General features: G+C 34.5%; 1 protein-coding gene across 1 annotated transcript in view; it reads left to right on the forward strand.

The window, feature by feature from the left end:
- Nucleotides 1-19,136, forward strand: part of ANKAR (ankyrin and armadillo repeat containing) — a 53,660-nt gene extending 34,524 nt beyond the window's left edge. Inside the window, exons 14-24 of the mRNA XM_074339164.1 lie at nt 1,445-1,686; nt 1,856-2,009; nt 2,092-2,253; nt 2,650-2,756; nt 4,642-4,764; nt 8,690-8,848; nt 9,553-9,670; nt 12,838-12,947; nt 14,500-14,696; nt 16,992-17,038; nt 18,534-19,136. Of these exons, the coding sequence (XP_074195265.1) occupies nt 1,445-1,686; nt 1,856-2,009; nt 2,092-2,253; nt 2,650-2,756; nt 4,642-4,764; nt 8,690-8,848; nt 9,553-9,670; nt 12,838-12,947; nt 14,500-14,696; nt 16,992-17,038; nt 18,534-18,784 (1,670 nt within the window). The 3' untranslated portion in view covers nt 18,785-19,136. The remainder of the gene's footprint in view (nt 1-1,444; nt 1,687-1,855; nt 2,010-2,091; nt 2,254-2,649; nt 2,757-4,641; nt 4,765-8,689; nt 8,849-9,552; nt 9,671-12,837; nt 12,948-14,499; nt 14,697-16,991; nt 17,039-18,533) is intronic.
- The last annotated feature ends 298 nt before the right edge of the window (nt 19,137-19,434 follow it).

A 19,434-nucleotide genomic window follows, 5' to 3' on the forward strand; every position in this document is an offset into this window, starting at 1 on the left:
TTATCTGCTAAGAGAATCTAGAAGCAATGATACTCCAGGAGTAATGTGCACACTTAGTACCAAAGTCTTGATTTCTAAATAATATTCCTATTAAAAGAAACTAGAGCTTCTTGGAGAAATGGTTGACTTCAGGGCTGGGGCAGAACAAGTATGTGGTAAGTCTAAAACATCATATTGTGACAGAAAGTAAGAAAATGCTAAAAAAAAAAAAAAATACAAAATGATGGAGGTATAGTTAAAGGATACAGATGCCAGCTTGAAGGAGCTCCCTCTAGCCCTTCAAGTTGAACACTCTTGGACAATTGCCAAATATTGGACAATTTGAGTATGAATACAAATGAAGAAATTAATGGATATACTTCATTGGAAAAAAATATAAATCCAAGAGCTCATCTTAATAATTGGATAAACAATGACATAAATAAAGAAGTAAGGAGAGTTCTTTATAGCTCAACTGATAAATGTGAAGGGAGTTGTAAATTTGGAAAATTTAACATTTTCCAAACATCATAGTAAAGATTACTGTGGGCAAAAAAATCAATTATTGCTAAATCTTGGGGGAGGTTTCTGACTTACTCTATCAACTTTCTGTAAGTTTTAAGGAAAATAAATGCAACTGGTTAATAAACATGTATGAAAATGTTCAGACTCACCAGTAACCAAAAACAAATATAAAATGAGATGCTGCCATTTTTTGCCTATCAAATTAGCAAAAATTTATTTATGTATTTCTGCTTAATGATAATATCTATACTTTAAAAGATATAATAACATTGATACTCTCATACTCTGATTATGAAAGGGTAAGATACTATTGTCATTTTTGAAAAGAATTTACTGAGATGGATTAAGTTACTCCAGTAATTCCTGGGACTCTATACTAAGGGCGAAAAATACAGACAGGAAGGAAATACCTTGTGTGCCAACATTTCTCCTAAGCATCGTTTAAAACAGTGAAAAGTTGAAAACAACATACATATATATATAAATATACATATATATATATCTGTATATATGTATATGTGCGTATATATGTATACTTATATATATATATATATATATATATATATATATATATATATATATAAAATGTGACTAAGGGAATGTGATATACCCATTAACATAATATTTAGAAGATACTGATGTTCATAAAAAATAGGAAAGTGTTATACTGGTAAATTAAAATGCAAGACATTGTGTTCATAGTACTATATTAACTATGTCTATAACACTATCTAAATGTATCCATATTTATAAAAAAGAGTGGGTGAGATTAAGTGAAATGTTTGATTGTGTTTGGGTGGTGAGAATCTAGACAGTTTTATTTTTCTTTATTTTCTATAAACTATAAATTTGATTTTATAATATGGGAATTGATACGCTGTATTTTCATATTCTGAGTTTTTAAAAGATTTAATTAACTGATTCTTTAATTCATTTGCAGATGTGTTGAAGGCTGTATCTTCGGTAACAATAGCTGAGGTGGCCCGGGACAATAAGGATGTTCAGAATGCCATGGCCATGGAAGGAGCCATTCCTCCTCTGGTGGCTCTTTTTAAAGGGAAACAACTTAACGTCCAAGTGAAAGGGGCAGTGGCTGTGGAATCACTGGCAAGTTACAACCCTTCTATACAGAGAGCATTTCTGGAAAAATCATTAAGTAAATACCTTCTAAAACTCCTCAAGGTAGGAATTTTATGATTACTTGTCATTTTTCTTAGACAAAGTATTCAATATTGAATTTAGTTCAGTGAAAAGAAAACTAAAACCAATTGTGAAATAAACATTTTCTAAGACAGACATTCCTCCAGTTTTAAACAAATGCTCATTGAATGAATCAAATTTTTAAAAATAGGCATTTGAAATAGATGTTAAGGAACAAGGAGCTGCAGCACTTTGGGCCTTGGCAGGACAAACACTGAAACAACAAAAGTATATGGCGGAACAGATTGGATACAACTTTATAATAAACATGCTTTTGTCACCATCAGCTAAAATGCAGTATGTTGGTAAGTTATTTTCAGTGCAAATCTGCACAGTGTAGAACAGAAACACTGGAGATCAGACATGTGTCTTGCTTTTGTTTACCAGGAGGTGAAGCTGTCATAGCTCTAAGTAAGGACAGCAGGATGCATCAGAATCAAATATGCGAAGGGAATGGAATTGCACCATTGATTCGCTTACTAAGGATTAGTAAACTAGCTGAAGGCACACTTCTGAGTGTCATCAGAGCAGTGGGATCCATTTGTATTGGTTTGTAAATTTATTCTTAATTTTTAAAATATCAAGATACTTCTCTTCCTCTATCCCCACTGTTAGAGCCCTCAACAATATTTAATCTATAAAAGTCAATTATATATTTTTTTTATTTCTCCAAGACCCTAATGAGTAAAAGTGGTGTAATTAAAGTGCTAGTCTAGCATTTCTAATTTCTTTGTTTTGTGACTATTAGAAACTATACTTTTAACAGTCAAGTTTCCATGTTTATTCACTTCGCCTTTTAAAAACTTAATTCAGGTAAATTAGTGTCAATGTAATTTACTAATCATATTACACTAGGACACTTTATCAAACATGTCAAACTATGTCTGACTTTACCATTTTCAAGATGGAAAAAAAAGTATCTCATTGACATGTGGATTCTTGCAGGTGTTGCCCATACAAGCAATCCGATTAGTCAACAATTTGTTGTAGAGGAAAATGCCCTTCCAATACTTATTCAACTACTGAGAAATCACCCTTCTCTTACCATTAAGGTATATATAAGGTTTTAAGGGTTGTTGTTTTTTCTGATATAGTAAAACGTAACAGAAATATGACTTTGTAAGGATAATTTGTATCTTTATACAAGTTCTCAACTATAATAAAAGTATTTGACCTTTTAAACAAAATCCTAGAAGTTTTAAACAAAAAAAGTTGCTACAAAGATAGTAGTAAATATTAAAATATTTCTTCAACTATAATTCAAAAGGCATATCTTTACTCATCAAAGAAGTTTATTCCTCAGATAGTTGATTATTCACAGAATTTCTTCCCTACTTCTTCTGTTTGTTGCTAAAACTTGGTGGGGGATAATGAGGATGTATCATTTATGTAGCAAAATTTCTCAAATATAAATGAATCCTGTCAGTGCTACACCATCAAAACAGCCCCACCTTCTACCAAGCAGCCAGGTTTGGCTGGCAGCTAGTAGTTTTCTCAAGGGTGGACATTACGAAGAATTACTGAGTTCTTGAAGAGTCATTCACTCTTTCACTTCCTCCTAATAAAATGCCTTTAATAAAATGACACTCAAATCCTTTTATTAAGTCTGGAAATTCAGGACCTCTATAGTTGGTGAAGCAGGAAATGATAAAAAATACATTTCCTCTTCAAAATTTGGTAAGGGCTCTATTGGAAATAAGAAAATAGAAATAACATAGGAGGAAAATATGTAAGTACTAGTAAACATAGCATTATTTCGTTTAAGGAGTGTGTTTGTTATCAGAAGAGATATTGTAAGTTATGTAACTCTTCTGGTTATGAAAAAGATTACTTTATGACAGGAGCTGATTAGGGATAAAAAAGGAAGGAGCATATAGCAATTTTTTGGCTTGAATTAGACTAAAAAGTATACTGACTCTCAAAGTACAAATAAATTTTAAGACTGGAAAATATCACATAAAAATACATTTTTGTTTTAAAATATGCATCCTCAGGGCAAAACAGTTTACTTCAGTTGTATCTATCTATATTTAAGTATATATGGCGAGGCCAAAAAAAAGTATACAAGTGGCCACTTTGGTCAACGTTGCTCAAGCAGTAGTTCGCCGTAGTCAAAAGTGTCTGGACGCTGATGGTAACCACTTTGAGCACCTCTTGTAATTGCAGAAGTCAAACATGACTGCCATTCATCTTATGTTATCGGTATAGATTATTACAATTTTAATACAGTTTTCTTTTCTTAAAATGTGTATACATTTTTTGGCACCCTCTGTATTTTCAATAGTTCTTAAACTTGTTAAAACAGAACATAATTACATTGTAATACTTTTCCTCGAATAAGATTCTATAGCAAACAAAATATTTTTGCAATAATATTCATGCTTTTCAAATTCATAACATTTTTCATAGAAATGTACGAGTGTAGTACTTTAAACATTTACCTATTGAATCCTAATAATAAACAGGTTCATTTACATCCTCCTAAAGGGCTTTGGAATGTGCAATAAATGACTCCAGAACTAGAGAACTATACCTCAGTACTACTCCCCAGTGCTTTGCATAAATTGATAGACATTCCATTTAAAGCCTTACAACTAAAAGGTCAGCAGCTAACAAGCGATTCAAAACAGCTTTTTAACCCATGCCAGAAAATTAAAAATATATTTTTTTAGATACAGAAAGGGTACAACTATGCCCACAAATGGAATTTTGTGGTCGTGCCGGCACACAAAGGATATTTTCCCAGCTGTTCAGTTTATAAAGGACATTTTTCCGGAAGTTGTAAATGTGACTCTCTAATTACTAGTGCGTGAATTGGAATCAATAGATTTTATGGTATCTTTGAATTAGCATATACCGTATAAATGTTTGTATAATGAAAAATGTCATTTGATAAACCATGAATGAAAAACACATTTCTGACAACCACATATTTAGGTTGAAGTGGCATTTTCGTTGGCATGCATTGTCCTAAGGAATAATCTGTTACAAAATGAATTACAAGAAAATGAAGGATTTAAGTATGCTGATGTCCTTTATCTTCTTCATTCACAAGATAAGGTAATACCTTTACAAAATGCTAGAGCTCATTTGGAAGAAAATGTTTTTAGGCCACATCCTCAAATTATCATCAAGTCTTTTTCATGACAATATTTAAATGTATTATAAGAAATGTAAAATCTCATTGGTAGGTCATTAGTTTGTAGTGATGGAATAATATTGTTCCATATTTTTCATAGTTGTCACATTTCATCTAGCAATTTTATGCAAAATGTAGCAATTGTAAAGCTTGGTGACCAGCCAAAAAGCAAATGTCTTCTGTCCAGTATGCATAAAATCTTTAATCTAATTTTATGACCTTTGAACTCTCAATTATTCACTTCTTACCCAATGTTCTAGAATGGTGCTTCTCAAACTATTTGTGATGAAGTAATAGCTTTTTCCCAGCAATCTGTTAATTAAAAAAAAAACACACACACAAAAACTTTAAATTTCGAAATAATTATAGACTTTTCAAAAATTTGCAAAAATTATAGAGTTTTCTGGTAAATCCTTCATGAAGCTTTCCCGGATGTCAACATTGATATAATAACTAATCTGCAGACCTTATTTAAATTTTTCCAATTTTCTCAACCAGTGTCCTTTTTCTGTTTCAGAATCCTATCCAGAATTCCACATTCCATCTAGTTGTCATGTCTCTTTAGTCTCCTTAAAGCTGTGAAACTGCATTCTTCGTGTTTCAGGATTTCATGTCTTTCATGATTTTGACATTTTTGATGACTCCGGGCCAGATATTTTGTAGAACATCCTTCAATTTGAGTTATCTGATGTTTTCTCATGATTAAATGAGGTGATGCATTTTGGCAAGAATACCATAGAAGTGATGTGGTCTTCTTCATTCACCTCCCAGTGCATCCTTTCAGAATGCATGATATTGACTTGTCTTACAACTGGCGATGTTAGCTTTGGGTTCTTGGTTAAACTGGTATCTGCCATATTTCCCCACTGTGAAGTTACTGTTCTTCCCTTTGTAAGTAATAAGGTGAGACACTTTGAGACTATGCAAATACTCGCCAATGTTAGCATCCGTTGATGCAACAATGATTACTGTGGCATTTGCCTACTGGTGATTTTTTACAAAAGTCCTTTCTTCCATTACATTTGTTAATTGTAAGGAAGAGCTTTTTCTTTTAAATGCTTATTTTCAGTTTCTGTAATCCTGTTGTCAACCATTTTGTGGACTATCACTGGAACACGGGCCAGTTTTGAATAGCACTAACCCCAGAGAAACTCAGGACCTTTTGTTTGTTGTCTACAGTGCATTTGGCAATTAGGGAAGAACGTTACCAACTATCGTACGTCTCTCTCAGTTCTGGGAGATTTTGGAGGGAGAAAGGAGGGTTATAAGGGGGAGGAATGAAGTCTGCATTATTTTTTTTAATACAGAATTGTACTCTACTGTGGTACACACAAAATGGAGCTCTGCTTTAATAACATGGGCAATAATAGGGTGGAGACTGAATTTATGTCTCTGTAAGCCACCTTTCTTCCCTCTACTCTTGTTCCTTTTACTTTTACTCTCATCACCCTATTCCGCAGAGGTCCCCTTCTTCTCCCTTCTCTTCACCCATTCCACTGTCAGTCATTCTCCTTTTACTCCCAGCCTATTACCACTGCTTCACTCTCTGGACCCTATTCCTTTGACTGTACCTTATACCTTTCTTCTTGCCTACAGCCAGGTGACTACTTTCTGTGTATATAATCTTTATTACGGAAAATGTTAAACAACTCATGGTCAATCTTATTTCATCCATATACCTACTCTCTATCCCTGTTATTTTTGAATCAAATCTCAGGTATCATATAATTTTTAAAATTTTTATTAAGTTTATTGAGGTGACATTGGTGAATTAAATTATACAGGATTCAAGTGTATAATTTTGACAACTCATCTGTATATTACATTGTGTTTTCACTACCCAAAGTCAAATCTCCTTCTGTCACCATATATTTGACCCTCTTTACCATTTTCTATCTCTCCCCACACTTCTTTCCCTTTGGTAACCACCATACTGTTTTCTGTGCCTATGAGTTTTCGTTTGTTCATTTGTTGCTTTCAGTTTTATATTCCACATTATGAGTGAAATCGCATGGCTCTTGACTTTTTCTGTCTGACTTACTTTGTTTAGCATGATATTCTCAAGATCCATCCATGTTGTTTCAAATGGCAGTATTTCATCTTTTCTTATAGCTGAGTAATATTCCATTGCATACATACCACATCTTTATCCAACCATCCATCAAAGACACTTTGGTTGTTTCCATTTGATGGCCACCATGAATAATGCTGCATTAAACATAGGGGTAACATACATCTTTATAATGTTTTCAGATTTTTTGGGTAGGTACCCAGAAATATTGCTGGGTCACATGGTAACTCTGTTCTTAAGTTTTTGAGGAACTTCCATACTGTTTTCCATAGTGGCTGTACCAATTTACATTCCCACCAGCAGTGTATGAGGGTTCTTTTTCTCCACAACTTCTCCAACACTTGTTATTGTCTTGTAGATAATAGCTATTCTAACAGGTGTGAGGTGGTATCTCAGTGTGGTTTTGATTTGCATTTCCCTAATAGCTAGTGATGTTGAGCAATTTTTTTATATATCTGTGCCATTTGTATGTTTTCTTGGTAGAAGTGTCTGTTCAGATCCTCTGCCCATTTTTTAATTGGATTGTTTGTTCTTTTCTTGCTGAGTTATATGAGTTCTTTATATATTTTGGATATTGGCCCCTTATCGCAGTTGTTGTTTGCAAGTTTCTTCTCCCATTCTGTTGGTTGCCTCTTTGTTTTGTTGATGGTTTCTTTTGCTGTGCAGAAGCTTTTTAGTTTATTTTTGCTTTTACTTCCCTTGCCTTTGAGGTCAAATTCATAAAATCCTCTTTGAACTCAAGGTCCATAAGTTTAGTACCTATGGTTTCTTCTATGCAATTTATTGTTTCAGGTCTTGTCTTTGGGTCTTTGATCCATTTAGGATTAATTTTGGTACATGGTGACAAATAGCAGTCTAGTTTCATTCTTTTGCATATGGCTTTCCAATTCTCTCAGCACCATTTATTGAGGATGCTTTCTTTTTCCATTGTATGTTTCTGGCTCCTCTGTCAAAGATTATTTGTCAGGCATCATATAATTTTATCTATAAATATTTCAGTATGTACATGTAGCATTTTTGTATCATAATTCATAGTGGCAGGAAAAAAACTCACTAAGATTAGTGATTCTCCCTCTCTCCCTCTGTACTATACTGTTCAAATATTAAAAGTAAGATTTAGTGAGAAGCTTCTATCTTTTGGGTCTTTCTGGAAGATCTACCATAGTTGTTCATCTTTGGCAAGCAGACTGATTCTAAAGGAAAACTGGCTTTTGCTCTGTTTGCCCAGTCCCAGAATGTTAAAATGTGACTTTTAAAAGTAAGTCACGTTTCTTTTATTCCCCAGAATATAGTACATTAGAATTGTACAAATGAACTTATTTTAAAAGATGATAATCATCCCACAATACACAAAATGTAACATATAGCCTGTTGCGGAAGGGAAGTTTTTATTTATCAGCTCTACTTTGAAATGTTGAAACGAAAATAAAAATATGTTGAAACAAAAAAGTTGAGGGCTAATGAAATTATGGAGTTTCCTGTTACCATTTAGGTATCATTTGCATAATCAATAATGTAACATTATCTTTAAAAATTAAAATCATTTTTTTCTTCTCTTCTTTTCCCTGATATTACAACCTAATTCTGTATTTTATCTTTTCAATAATATTCTGTGGTAACTCTATTATCTGTTTTCCCCAATATAGTAATGTTATAGTTTACTTCCAGAGATAAGAATGCAATATATCTTAATGGGCAAGAATTCAAAACCTATTACCTTGATAACCTGATAAATGAAGTAAATTAAAGATAATGCATGTTTCTCCCATTTCTAGGATATCTGTTTAAGAGCAGGCTATGCATTAACCCTTTTTGCCTTCAATGATCCCTATCAACAATACTTAGTATTGGAAAATGGAATAATAACCATTTCAATTTTTGAACCTTTTCTTGAATCAACCATTGAAACTGAGAAGGCAATGGCAGCATTTCAGGTATAAAATTGGAGGTTAAAACTTCAATAAATTTGCCTCTTTAGTGAAACTTGAAAATTAGAACAAATTTTAGATCTGGGAAAATGTTTATTGATTTGTAAAATATACAGTATTTTCATACCAGCCCCTTCCATATCATAAAAACTCCATTACTTATGAGGATTTCTTCATTTATATCAAATTCTATAACTTAAAATGGAATTATTGCCTTTATACATCATCTGTTGCTTATAATAACCCTGTTAGGTTGATAGGCAGGTAGTAGTATTTCCATCACCCTCACATTACAAGGAAATAGGTAGAGAAACACGGTAGTGTCCAAGACAAGTTTTCTAACTGCAGATTTTTAGCTGATCACACTGATTCTTCAATCTGTGACAACTATATGTATCTGGATTCTTCGTCTTATTCTCTTCTTTTTCTATTCTATGACCTTTAGAAGTATTTTCTATGAACGCAGACTTCGAAGGATACAAAAGTTGTAAACACTGTAGAAAGAATAATATGGCCTATGATGGTCACTGAAATGATCAGAGGGACAACTACTCTAATCCCTACCCCTGCCACTTGCTTGTCCTCTATTGAGCCATACTTAAGTACCCCTCTTTCCTTCCTGAGAAGTACCAAATAATAATAAAAAAAGCTTAATAAGAGAAGCTGAGTAGAAAATGTTCAATGACTCTATGCTTCTTTTTTGTTTTTAGATTATTGTATTAGCTAAAGTCATTATAGATGTGGACCACATTACTTTGTCTGCAAGAGGCGTTACTATTTTAGTTGATAGTCTGTATTCAGTTCAGTCTACTACTATTGTCTTGACAGGTAAGAAGCCAATTGTATTCCACATAATACTATTTTCAATTTTTTTTGTAATCTGAGCAATAATAAGTATAATAATAAGCCTGATACTCTGTCACACGATGTGAAGAAGGAGTCTCCACGGAACAATGTAAGTCTACTCTGCACCCCAAATAGGAGCAGAGTAACTCTGAACATGGCCTTTTTGATTTCCTAATTACTTTTCCAAACACTTACTTAATTTTTCCAGAATATAAAATGAGACTTCAACTGTAAGCTAACACAATTTATACATTGACTTAAATAGTGGCAGATTTTATTGATATACCTCTCTGGTTTCCTTTTGACAAGTTGTACACATTTTGCTCACATCTGAGAGTTCTCTACACGAATATGCAATATAACAAGGCAAAACGGCCCAACAGAGTTCTTGACATACTTGATGTTAATTGTGTAACTATATCCACTCTAGACCTAACTCCCCAGATGATAAATTGACTTAATATATCACTCTTAATGCAACAACAAAAAACTATCGGCACAACTGCCACATGGAGTAACTACTACCAAAAAATAGGGTATTTGCTTTTTAATTGAAGTGGATCACTGAAGGCAGCAAAGGAAACTCCACTTGCTTCCATAGAAATATATATATATATATATATATATATATATATATATATATATATATAATGTATTTTAATTTTATGGGGGAAGGGGAACAGGACTTTACACTTGCTTCCATAGAAATATATATATATATATGTCAAGTTGTTGTCCTTTCAATCTTAGTTGTGGAGGGTGCTGTTCAGCTTCAAGTTGTTGTCCTTTCAGTCTTAGTTGTGGAGGGCACAGCTCAGCTCCAGGTCCAGTTGCCATTGCTAGTTGCAGGGGGCACAGCCCACCATCCCTTGCGGGAGTCGAACCGGCAACCTTGTGGTTGAGAGGACGCACTCCAACCAACTGAGCCATCCGGGAGGCAGCTAAGCTCAAGGTGCCGTGTTCAATCTTAGTTGCAGGGAGTGGAGCCGACCATCCCTTGCGGGACTCGAGGAGTTGAACCGGCAACCTTGTGGTTGAGAGCCCACTGGCCCATGTGGGAATCGAACCTGCAGTCTTCGGAGTTAGGAGCATGGAGCTCCAACCGTCTGAGCCACCGGGCCGGCCCCCAGAATTATATTTTTATATGGTATATTTACTTGAAATGGGAAGAAAATTCAAGCAAATAGAAACTAGATAGAAAAATGTATAAAAGAAGTTACTAACTATATTTTTCTCTAAACAACATTCTTAATTAAATGTCATAGTAATGCTATTACTCTGAAAAACAATTGCAATAGGTTTAATTTTACTCCAAAAACTCGTGTATGCAAGAAATGCCGTATTATACTAGCTTTCAAATATTTATGTCCACAGGCTGATAGCAATTGAATCCCAAAACTTGAGTCATGTGTATGTCCAGGGTATCTCAAGCAAAGCAGGCTATTCAGGCCTCAGGTGTAACATAAAGTAAATGATGTGGTCCATGTCCAAGTAACCTGGTTCCCAGAAGAGGTTCCAAAGGCACAAGAGGTTTCACAGAAAACTGGGATTTCTATTGCCGAGTGTCCAGTTTTCCTAAGTGCACCACTTAGTCAGCCTCCTCTCCAAGCTCCGTGCCTATTCTGTCCTTAAGTTTCAGACTCTCTGCCCTTCTCCCTTTGTTCCCCATTCCTTCCTTACCCCACATGTGTAAAGACACCTCTCTCCCTCCCCACTAGCTTAATGCGTTCTATAAAGTCAGGCCTTTGAAGATATAAGATTGAAAGAAACATTATTTTTAGACAATTTTTGCTCTAGGCCTTAAAACCCAGCCCTCCCCATTTGTAGGCAATAAATACAAAAGTCTTCTTGGCTTATAATGGAGGGGGCAAGAATACAAGGAGAACAAAAACCCAGTTAATACCTCAATAAAGTATCCCCCCCAACGGTAAAAATACATTTATTTATATCTAAAAATGTGTGTTACACTTATTCCAACATAGCAACAGTATTGTGAAAGAATATCACATGAAAGCTCTAAAAATAAAACAACAATTTGAGTGAAATCGTTTTAAGTTGGTAGTTGCACATTATTTAGTTAACCGGATCACTTATTTTTAATCCCAAACTATTTCTTTTCATGGCAAGAACATCAATGAATTTAAACTTCACTAAGCAACACATTGTTTGATTTTAAAATACCATTAAGTTCCTCTTAACTCAAAGCCATTTAAACTGCAAAAAGGACATATTAAGGTTGTTCAATCATTATGTTCACAGTTATTTTTTAAAAATACTATATGACCCAGTAATCCCTCTCCTGGGTATCTATCCAAAAAATCTGAAAACATTTATCCATAAAGATAAAGTGCTCCGATGTTCATTGCAGCTTTATTTACGGTGGCCAAGACATGGAAACAACCAAAGTATCCTTCAATAGATGACTGGATAAAGAAGTTGTGGTATATCTACACAATGGAATACTATCCTGCCCTAAGAAAAGATGAAATAGGACCATTTGAGACAACATGGATGGATCTTGAGATTATTATGCTAAGCGAAATAAGTCAGACAGAAAAAGTAGAGAACTATATGATTTCACTGATATGTGGGATTAAAACTGAAAGCAACAAAGGAATAAGACAAATACAGAAACAAAAACTCATAGACAGAGACAATAGTTTAGTGGTTACCAGAGGGTAAGCAGGGAGGGGAGTGGTAGATGAGGGTAAACGGGATCAAATATATGGTGATGGAAAGAGAACTGACTTTGGGTGGTGAACACACAATGTGATATATAGATGATGCATTACAGAATTGTACACCTGAAACCTATGTAACTTTACTAACAATTGGCATTCCAATAAACTTTAATTAAAAAAAAAAAGGAAAAAGGAAAAAAAAAAAACCCTGAAACTTTAAAATATATTCTGAAGCCATGGGGAAGAAAACTTCTTAAATAAACCTATTTGACTTTTACTGTTTGTGACAGAAAACCAAACCATAATTTTGGGGAAAGTTTATTGTACATTTAACATAAACGCTTTTTCTCAGCACTTCTTCATTAGCAAAGATGTCTTGTGACTCTAACCTTTTTAATGCTACATGAAAATGAACAGTAGATCAGTTTATATCAACTAACAAGCATTTTTTTCTTGTTTAATTTATAGGGAATTTAATAGCTAGCCTGGCTCATTCTAGAGCTGGTATTCCAGAAGCATTTACCACATTAGGGACAGTCCAACGGCTCTGCTATCATTTGTATTCAGGAAAAGAAGAGGTAAAACTAAAAATAATTCTGAAATTGAATATTCTAATATAATTGCCTCTCATGTCTGTGGGCTAATTTCTCCACAAATTGACTGTGTTATATAAAAGTTCATATTACTAACTCAAAATGAGATGATTTTTCTAGTAATACATCCACCATCCACAATCGTGGTTCCCACACAATGTATACATTTGTTTTAACTTTGATGTTTAAGATTGAAGCTACAAATCAGTAAAAATCAGAAATTTACGATTAAAATATAAAGTATCTCACAAAACTGGTTAGTTTTTGTTATCTCACTAAGTCATTTCTATGATTATTTGGAATGAATGAAAGTGGAATCCACTGGACAATTTTTCTTATCTGCCACACCAGGTTAGAGATGAGGGCGTGTGTAGAATGCCAGGCTCGCCATAGTGGTTTTCCTCTGAGTGTTCCCCTACACTTTTCCCCCCAGGGTGTAAGGCAGTATTTCTCCAACTTTAGGGTACACTGGGGTCACCTGGCAAACCTGTTACACTGTAGATTCTGGGCTCCATTTCCAGAGTTTCTAATCTAATACATTGGGTATAGGCCCTAGAATGTGCATTTCTAACAAGTTCCCAGAAGCTGTAGCTGCTGTTCCAGGAACCATATACTGAAAACAACTGTTCAAGGCGTGGAAAATACATGGGCGTATGCAGCAGTCATATGCCAATGTGAAGACCAATGTTAACCCTCAGGTACCCTGCATCGGCCTGGTTTATGTTCATTGTATGGCATTTCTTATGCCACCACTAACAGATTTTCCTAAGAACTGCCCAGGAGTATACTTTAATTAATCATATGAACAACCTAATTACTTCAGGGTCACAGACCAAGGGTATTTCCTTCAAAGAAGGAAAGAGCTTTTTCTGGAGTCCTGGGTTCTAATACTTGTTCTTACTTCTTTGTTTTTGCCAGTAGAAAATTAAGTTCCTTTCCTGAGTGCCTTATTTTTAACTTAGTTTTATCGTATAGGCTCTTGCCCGGTTTCCTAATACCTGAGCAGTTTTGAAAAATAGTGATGTATAGGCTGCACCCCAAAATAATTAAATCAGAGTTTCTGGGGTGGGAGGTAGAACCCAGGCATGAGTAATTTTTATAGCTATCCAGGTGAGTCAATGCACAATCAAGTTTGAGACTCACTATCTTAGTTCAAGTTCAATGGCTCTTTTTTTTGGCTGCACATTAGAATCGCCTATGGCATTTTAAAAAGTGTAAATACCTATATTCTACCCCAAGAGTCTGATGAGTCTGATACAGGTGGTGGGCTTAAAAAAAAAAAAAAGAAAAACAACATCAACAACAACAAAAACTCCTGGTCATTCTAAAATGCAGTCAGAACTAAGAACGACTACTAGAAATCAATGGCAGTTGACACTCCTCTCTAAAACTACGGCTGATTGCCATTGGTTGGCATACATGTTTGCTGTACACAGCTACGGCGACTGTCCTATGAAATAGCTGATGAGAGCACTGGGTTAGATATTTTAGGAACAAAGCTCAATGATTAAAGAGGAATTGTTTCTTCCTCATTTAGGTTCGTGCAGCTTGCTCCTGTGCTCTTGGCTACTTAACTTACAATGCAAATGCTTTCCGCATCCTATTAAAGGAATGCAGGAATAAGCCTAATCAGTTCCTCCGTATAACAAATAATATCAGCAGAGATGCAAGTATTAACCCAGCATTTTTAAAGGAGTTTCAAATACAACAAAAAGTGGGACTTCCTTCTTTAAGGTATTGTGCCTATATCTGAAGTTGCAGTAGTGATGGAAAATCAAACAAGGGGAAGTCCCTTGATATGAATATATGCCTTTTATACCAAAGGATAAACTTCATTCTAACTGTCCATTGCCAAAGCCTGTTTTTATTCCAACAGAATTGGAATGAAACAGAATTGTGAGTGCAGACAAGAATACAAGATCTGGGGGATCCTGTCTGGCTAGGGTTATTCACATTTCAGAAAAGTTTTGGGAGACTGGTTGCTTCCGCATCTGATCCAGGAAGGCATTTCTGGGTAGACTGCGGTCATTTGAGAGTTCTGTGCCAACCAGGAACACCGCCATGACCTTAGTATCAAATGGGAATTTGGGACTTAATCCAAAGCTAGGTCAAACTCCCAGGCTGGAAAGAGGGCTAAATCACACTCAGTGGCTGGCATCATGCCGAAGTTTGCCAGGCATGTAGTTAGAGGATTTGGCATCAGTGTTGTAGTTTCATCATGAACTTAAGTTTCTGAAAAAAGAGAAGAGAATCTCCTACAATGGGTATATTTCCTTCCATAAACGTAGCGGAATTATAAGTCTCTGCAAATAGCACTATTTATATAAAGGAAACAGAACTACTCAAGCTATATTATTATCTTTACAATAGTAGAAGAGAATAGGATACAATGGTGTATCATGGTTCTAAAAATCAATTTTAGTGTATAGAAAAAAATATATCTTCAGAGTCACTTTAATTTGAATTATTTGAAAAATTGAATACTACATAATTTTATATAAAAAGCCAGGGAAATCTAAATTGCAATAGCTACAATTGACAATGTAAAAAAAATATTTAGTCTTTGAAAAAATTACTTTAGGATAAATAATGTATTTTGTAGTCACTTCCACAGCTAGCCCATATGGCAACTTTTTGGGAATTAGAAAAAGGTGTCCCTTCCTCAGGACACTTTAGTGCCATCTGCTGGGAAATGGTTGAAGCAACTACACAAATCTACAATGACTATGATGTGAATGGTGCCCCTTAGAGTTGTGAACATTCAACTTCCAGGATTATAAATAAGCAGTGACGGGTGGTTAGCAAACTCGTAAGAATGGTTACTAAGTGAGGTGGGACTGGTGAGCAAATAATTACTCCTATAATAGTGCTTCACACTTTCCTTAGAGCATTTATATAAACTATTCCCCTTATTATTAATAACACTCCTGTGAAGGACGTAGGTTTAAATAAAACCATGGGAAATGCATTAAAGATTACGAAAACAAGTTTGGAACCTTTGGAATGGATAAACATACCCTTCCACAAAATAGTCCTTGGTACCACTACTGGAAACAGAAAGTAGACTGATTGTGGTTGGGATCATAATAGCTTTATGGCTTTTTTTTTTTGGAGCATACACCACCTCTATTGTCCCCCATCCAGCACCAAGAATGGGAGATTAGAAAAACTGCATGTACAAATTTTGAAGTATGTAGAGAGATATATTGTACTGGTGTTAACTGACCCTGTATGAAAATAAGATTAACACTAGCTAGTTTCATGTTACACGATATAGAACATGAAGTTGGCACAGGAACAGATTGAGGCCTGTGCCTCATTAAAGTTCATAACAGCAAATGTTCCTCATCAAATTAACCAGGACTAATTTGTGATAATTACCCTTAATACATTAACTTTAATTAAGGCTTATTTTATTACCAGGGGATTTTGCAATACCGCATTTATGTTACATGTCCAGGATGATTAAACTACAGGCACAAAAAGACACACACACACACATTCACTTAGGTTCACCTTGCTATTCTTTGGCTTGAAACGCTTCATTGGTAACCCAGTACTCTGAAAATAAAGTTCAAATTTCCTCATATTCTTAATGCATAAAATGACCTGATCTTTTATTCTCCACCTTATCTTCCTTCACGTCTCCAGATACCTTTAATCCCGACGACACCAGACTACTTAGTGCCCTCTGAACATGCCATACTGTTTTATAGTACTGTAATCTTTCATACCCTATTACCTCTGTCTGGAATACCCTCCCCCACCTCAGCCATTTAAAGACCTATTTTCTTCAAAACCCAGACGAAGTGTTTTTCTTCCATGAAGCTTTCCCTGATCACTTCAAGCAGATTTAACATTCCAGATGTTTTAAGTGATAAATGAGTGACTGAATATAAACTACTTACAGATAACATGTTAGTACAGGTAACATGTATAAATTAGACCATTTGGCATTAAACATGGTCCCTGGGTGTACTAAGTCTTTATACATTTCTAGCTTTTTTGATAAAAATGTTTTCCTTTTAGTCTGGAGAAAAATGGAGGACCATCCGTAACTCCTGTCTTTAAAAAAGGTAATTGATTTTTCTTTTTTCTCTGAGCTACCTTCTAGCCTTCTGTGTTCCATTTCTAAAAATTCAAAATGTAGAGGCTATGAAAAATATGTTTCGTTGTAATCTTTTGCTTTTGTAATTCTGTATACCTGAAATATCTTCCCATTTACAAGCCAATGTTAATCATTTCTTTTAAGGCTTTCCCTACTAACATCACTTGACAGAAATCCCTTAGTTTTTTCTCACAAGCCATGCACAGAAATAAGTCATTACTGAAACAACATGTAAGTATGACTTAAATTATGACCTTGCTATTGTTCTGTTCAATGTACAACTTGTCTAATAAATTCTTAGGGCAGAGACACTTTTTTTCCATTGATACTCTGTACACTTTCACATATAGTTTTAGTTGGTAAATGATGGTTGAGTGGCCTAGGCCTGTAAGATCAGAGTCCAGATCTTATAATGTTACTTATAAATTCCTATTAGACATGTGATAGAAAAAATAAATTACTTATTGATTTCATATATGCTTAGTGCTTGTTCATGTTGGCTTAGTGTAGGATCAAAATCAGTCTTACTTTGTACCATATTTCCCTGAAAGTAAGACCTAGCCGGACCATCAGCTCTAATGCATCTTTTGGAGCAAAAATTAGTATGAGACCGGGTCTTATACTACGTTATATTATATAAGACCCAGTTTTATATTATATTAAAATAAGACCAGGTCTTATATTACTTTTTGCTCCAAAAGATGCATTAGAGCTGATGGTCCGGCTAGGTCTTATTTTCAGGGAAACATGGTATATTGTCCTATAGACAAAAATAGATAGCACCATTCAGAAGTCAAAATCAGTTTGCTGCGGTCACAAATGGAAAGGGAGAGAGTAGGGTGAGAGAACAAAAGGAGAGGAAAGAAGTTCATTTATTCATTTCATATTTGAGGGAAGTTAGGCGTATAAGGGAGTCTATACTTCTGAATATCATGGGTAGAAAAATGTCTGTTTTTGTATAGCTCCTTTAGTTAAGAGTAATTTATACATAAGAATAAAGTCAGTCTCATTCTTTCTACACTTTAATACTGGTTTCTAAATAACAATCTTTGTATCAGTAATGGTCTATGAAGTTTTCACAGGTTTGTAGTAACATAAGAAAAATAAGGACAATGTAGCAAGTTTCCGATAAAGTTAATTTCATTCAATGTAAAGTCTGTCATTTTGAGATAATGCCTTTTACACTTTCTTTTGGTGTTAAAATATCCCTTCTTTTACAAAATATTTAATGATGGTTGGCATTTGTTCTTGTATGTGTGCCAACTTGGCATACTAAAGTTGGCAACCATATATTGGTCCCCAAAGATTTTTGCACCCCTACATCTACAAGTCTGGATGCTACTGATCTGTTCTCTTAATATGTTTTAGTGATGTAAAGAAAATAGAACTATACAGAACTGAAGGCAATGAGACTATGCCTAGGGTTCTTATGAGATATTTAATTGTGGCTCTCTAATTTTTAGGGAAAGAGCACAGAAGAAAATTAAAACCTAAAATTCAACCAAGAGATTCTTTGACTTTAATGTCTCCTGTAACTAACTTCATGGGACTCTTCAAAACAACAAAAAAGGCCACTGTTTCCCATAATATTTTTTCCTTTTCATCTGCAATTTCATCAGATATCATAAAAGTATCAAGACCAAGAACAGTGTTTTTGAACGAACTTGGGAAACATGTACAGAAAGCTAATTCGGAGCTTGCAGAAGGACAATAAAAGCATTTTAGCATGAAAGGATTCCTGAGCAATCGTTTTACATTTTTGTTTTTAATTGTGGTAAAATACACGACATAACTGAGTATAATCTTTTTTAACGGAACTTCTTGATAGTTAACAGATTTCCCTTAAATTAAAATCAAATAAGAATTATGGTTTCAAAAAATAAGTAGAATTTTCTGAAATACCTGTGCTTAAAATTATTAATATATAGCAACTGACACGAGTGGCATAATTAGTATATGTATGTATCAATTGTTAGAAATATTTTTTTAATTGGTATGCTGGGCTAAAAAGCCCCAATTCAAAGTAGCCCACATATTAGTACTCTGTAATACGTTGAGATATTTGATGATAAATACTAAAAAATGCATGAGGGTTCCAAAACCTAAAATGTATGCTTTTAAAACATTTAACTTTTAAAAATCTGAATTCATTACCCATCAAGTACAAAAGTATGCCTAAAAAATGTGGCAACCAGTGTTGACCATTCTCCACATGTATTGAGTACCTTTGGTTTACACTTGGAAAGGGTGATACTCTTTGTGGCTTATAATCACATGATGTTTCCAGTAGATGGGAGTTTTGATGTATGTCTGCTTTTCTTGTTTTACAGCAGCAGAGAGATTTTATACAAAAGCAAGCTGGGC

This window comes from Rhinolophus sinicus, linkage group LG01 (genome assembly GCF_036562045.2).
Source record: "Rhinolophus sinicus isolate RSC01 linkage group LG01, ASM3656204v1, whole genome shotgun sequence".
Taxonomy (NCBI): Eukaryota; Metazoa; Chordata; class Mammalia; order Chiroptera; family Rhinolophidae; genus Rhinolophus; species Rhinolophus sinicus.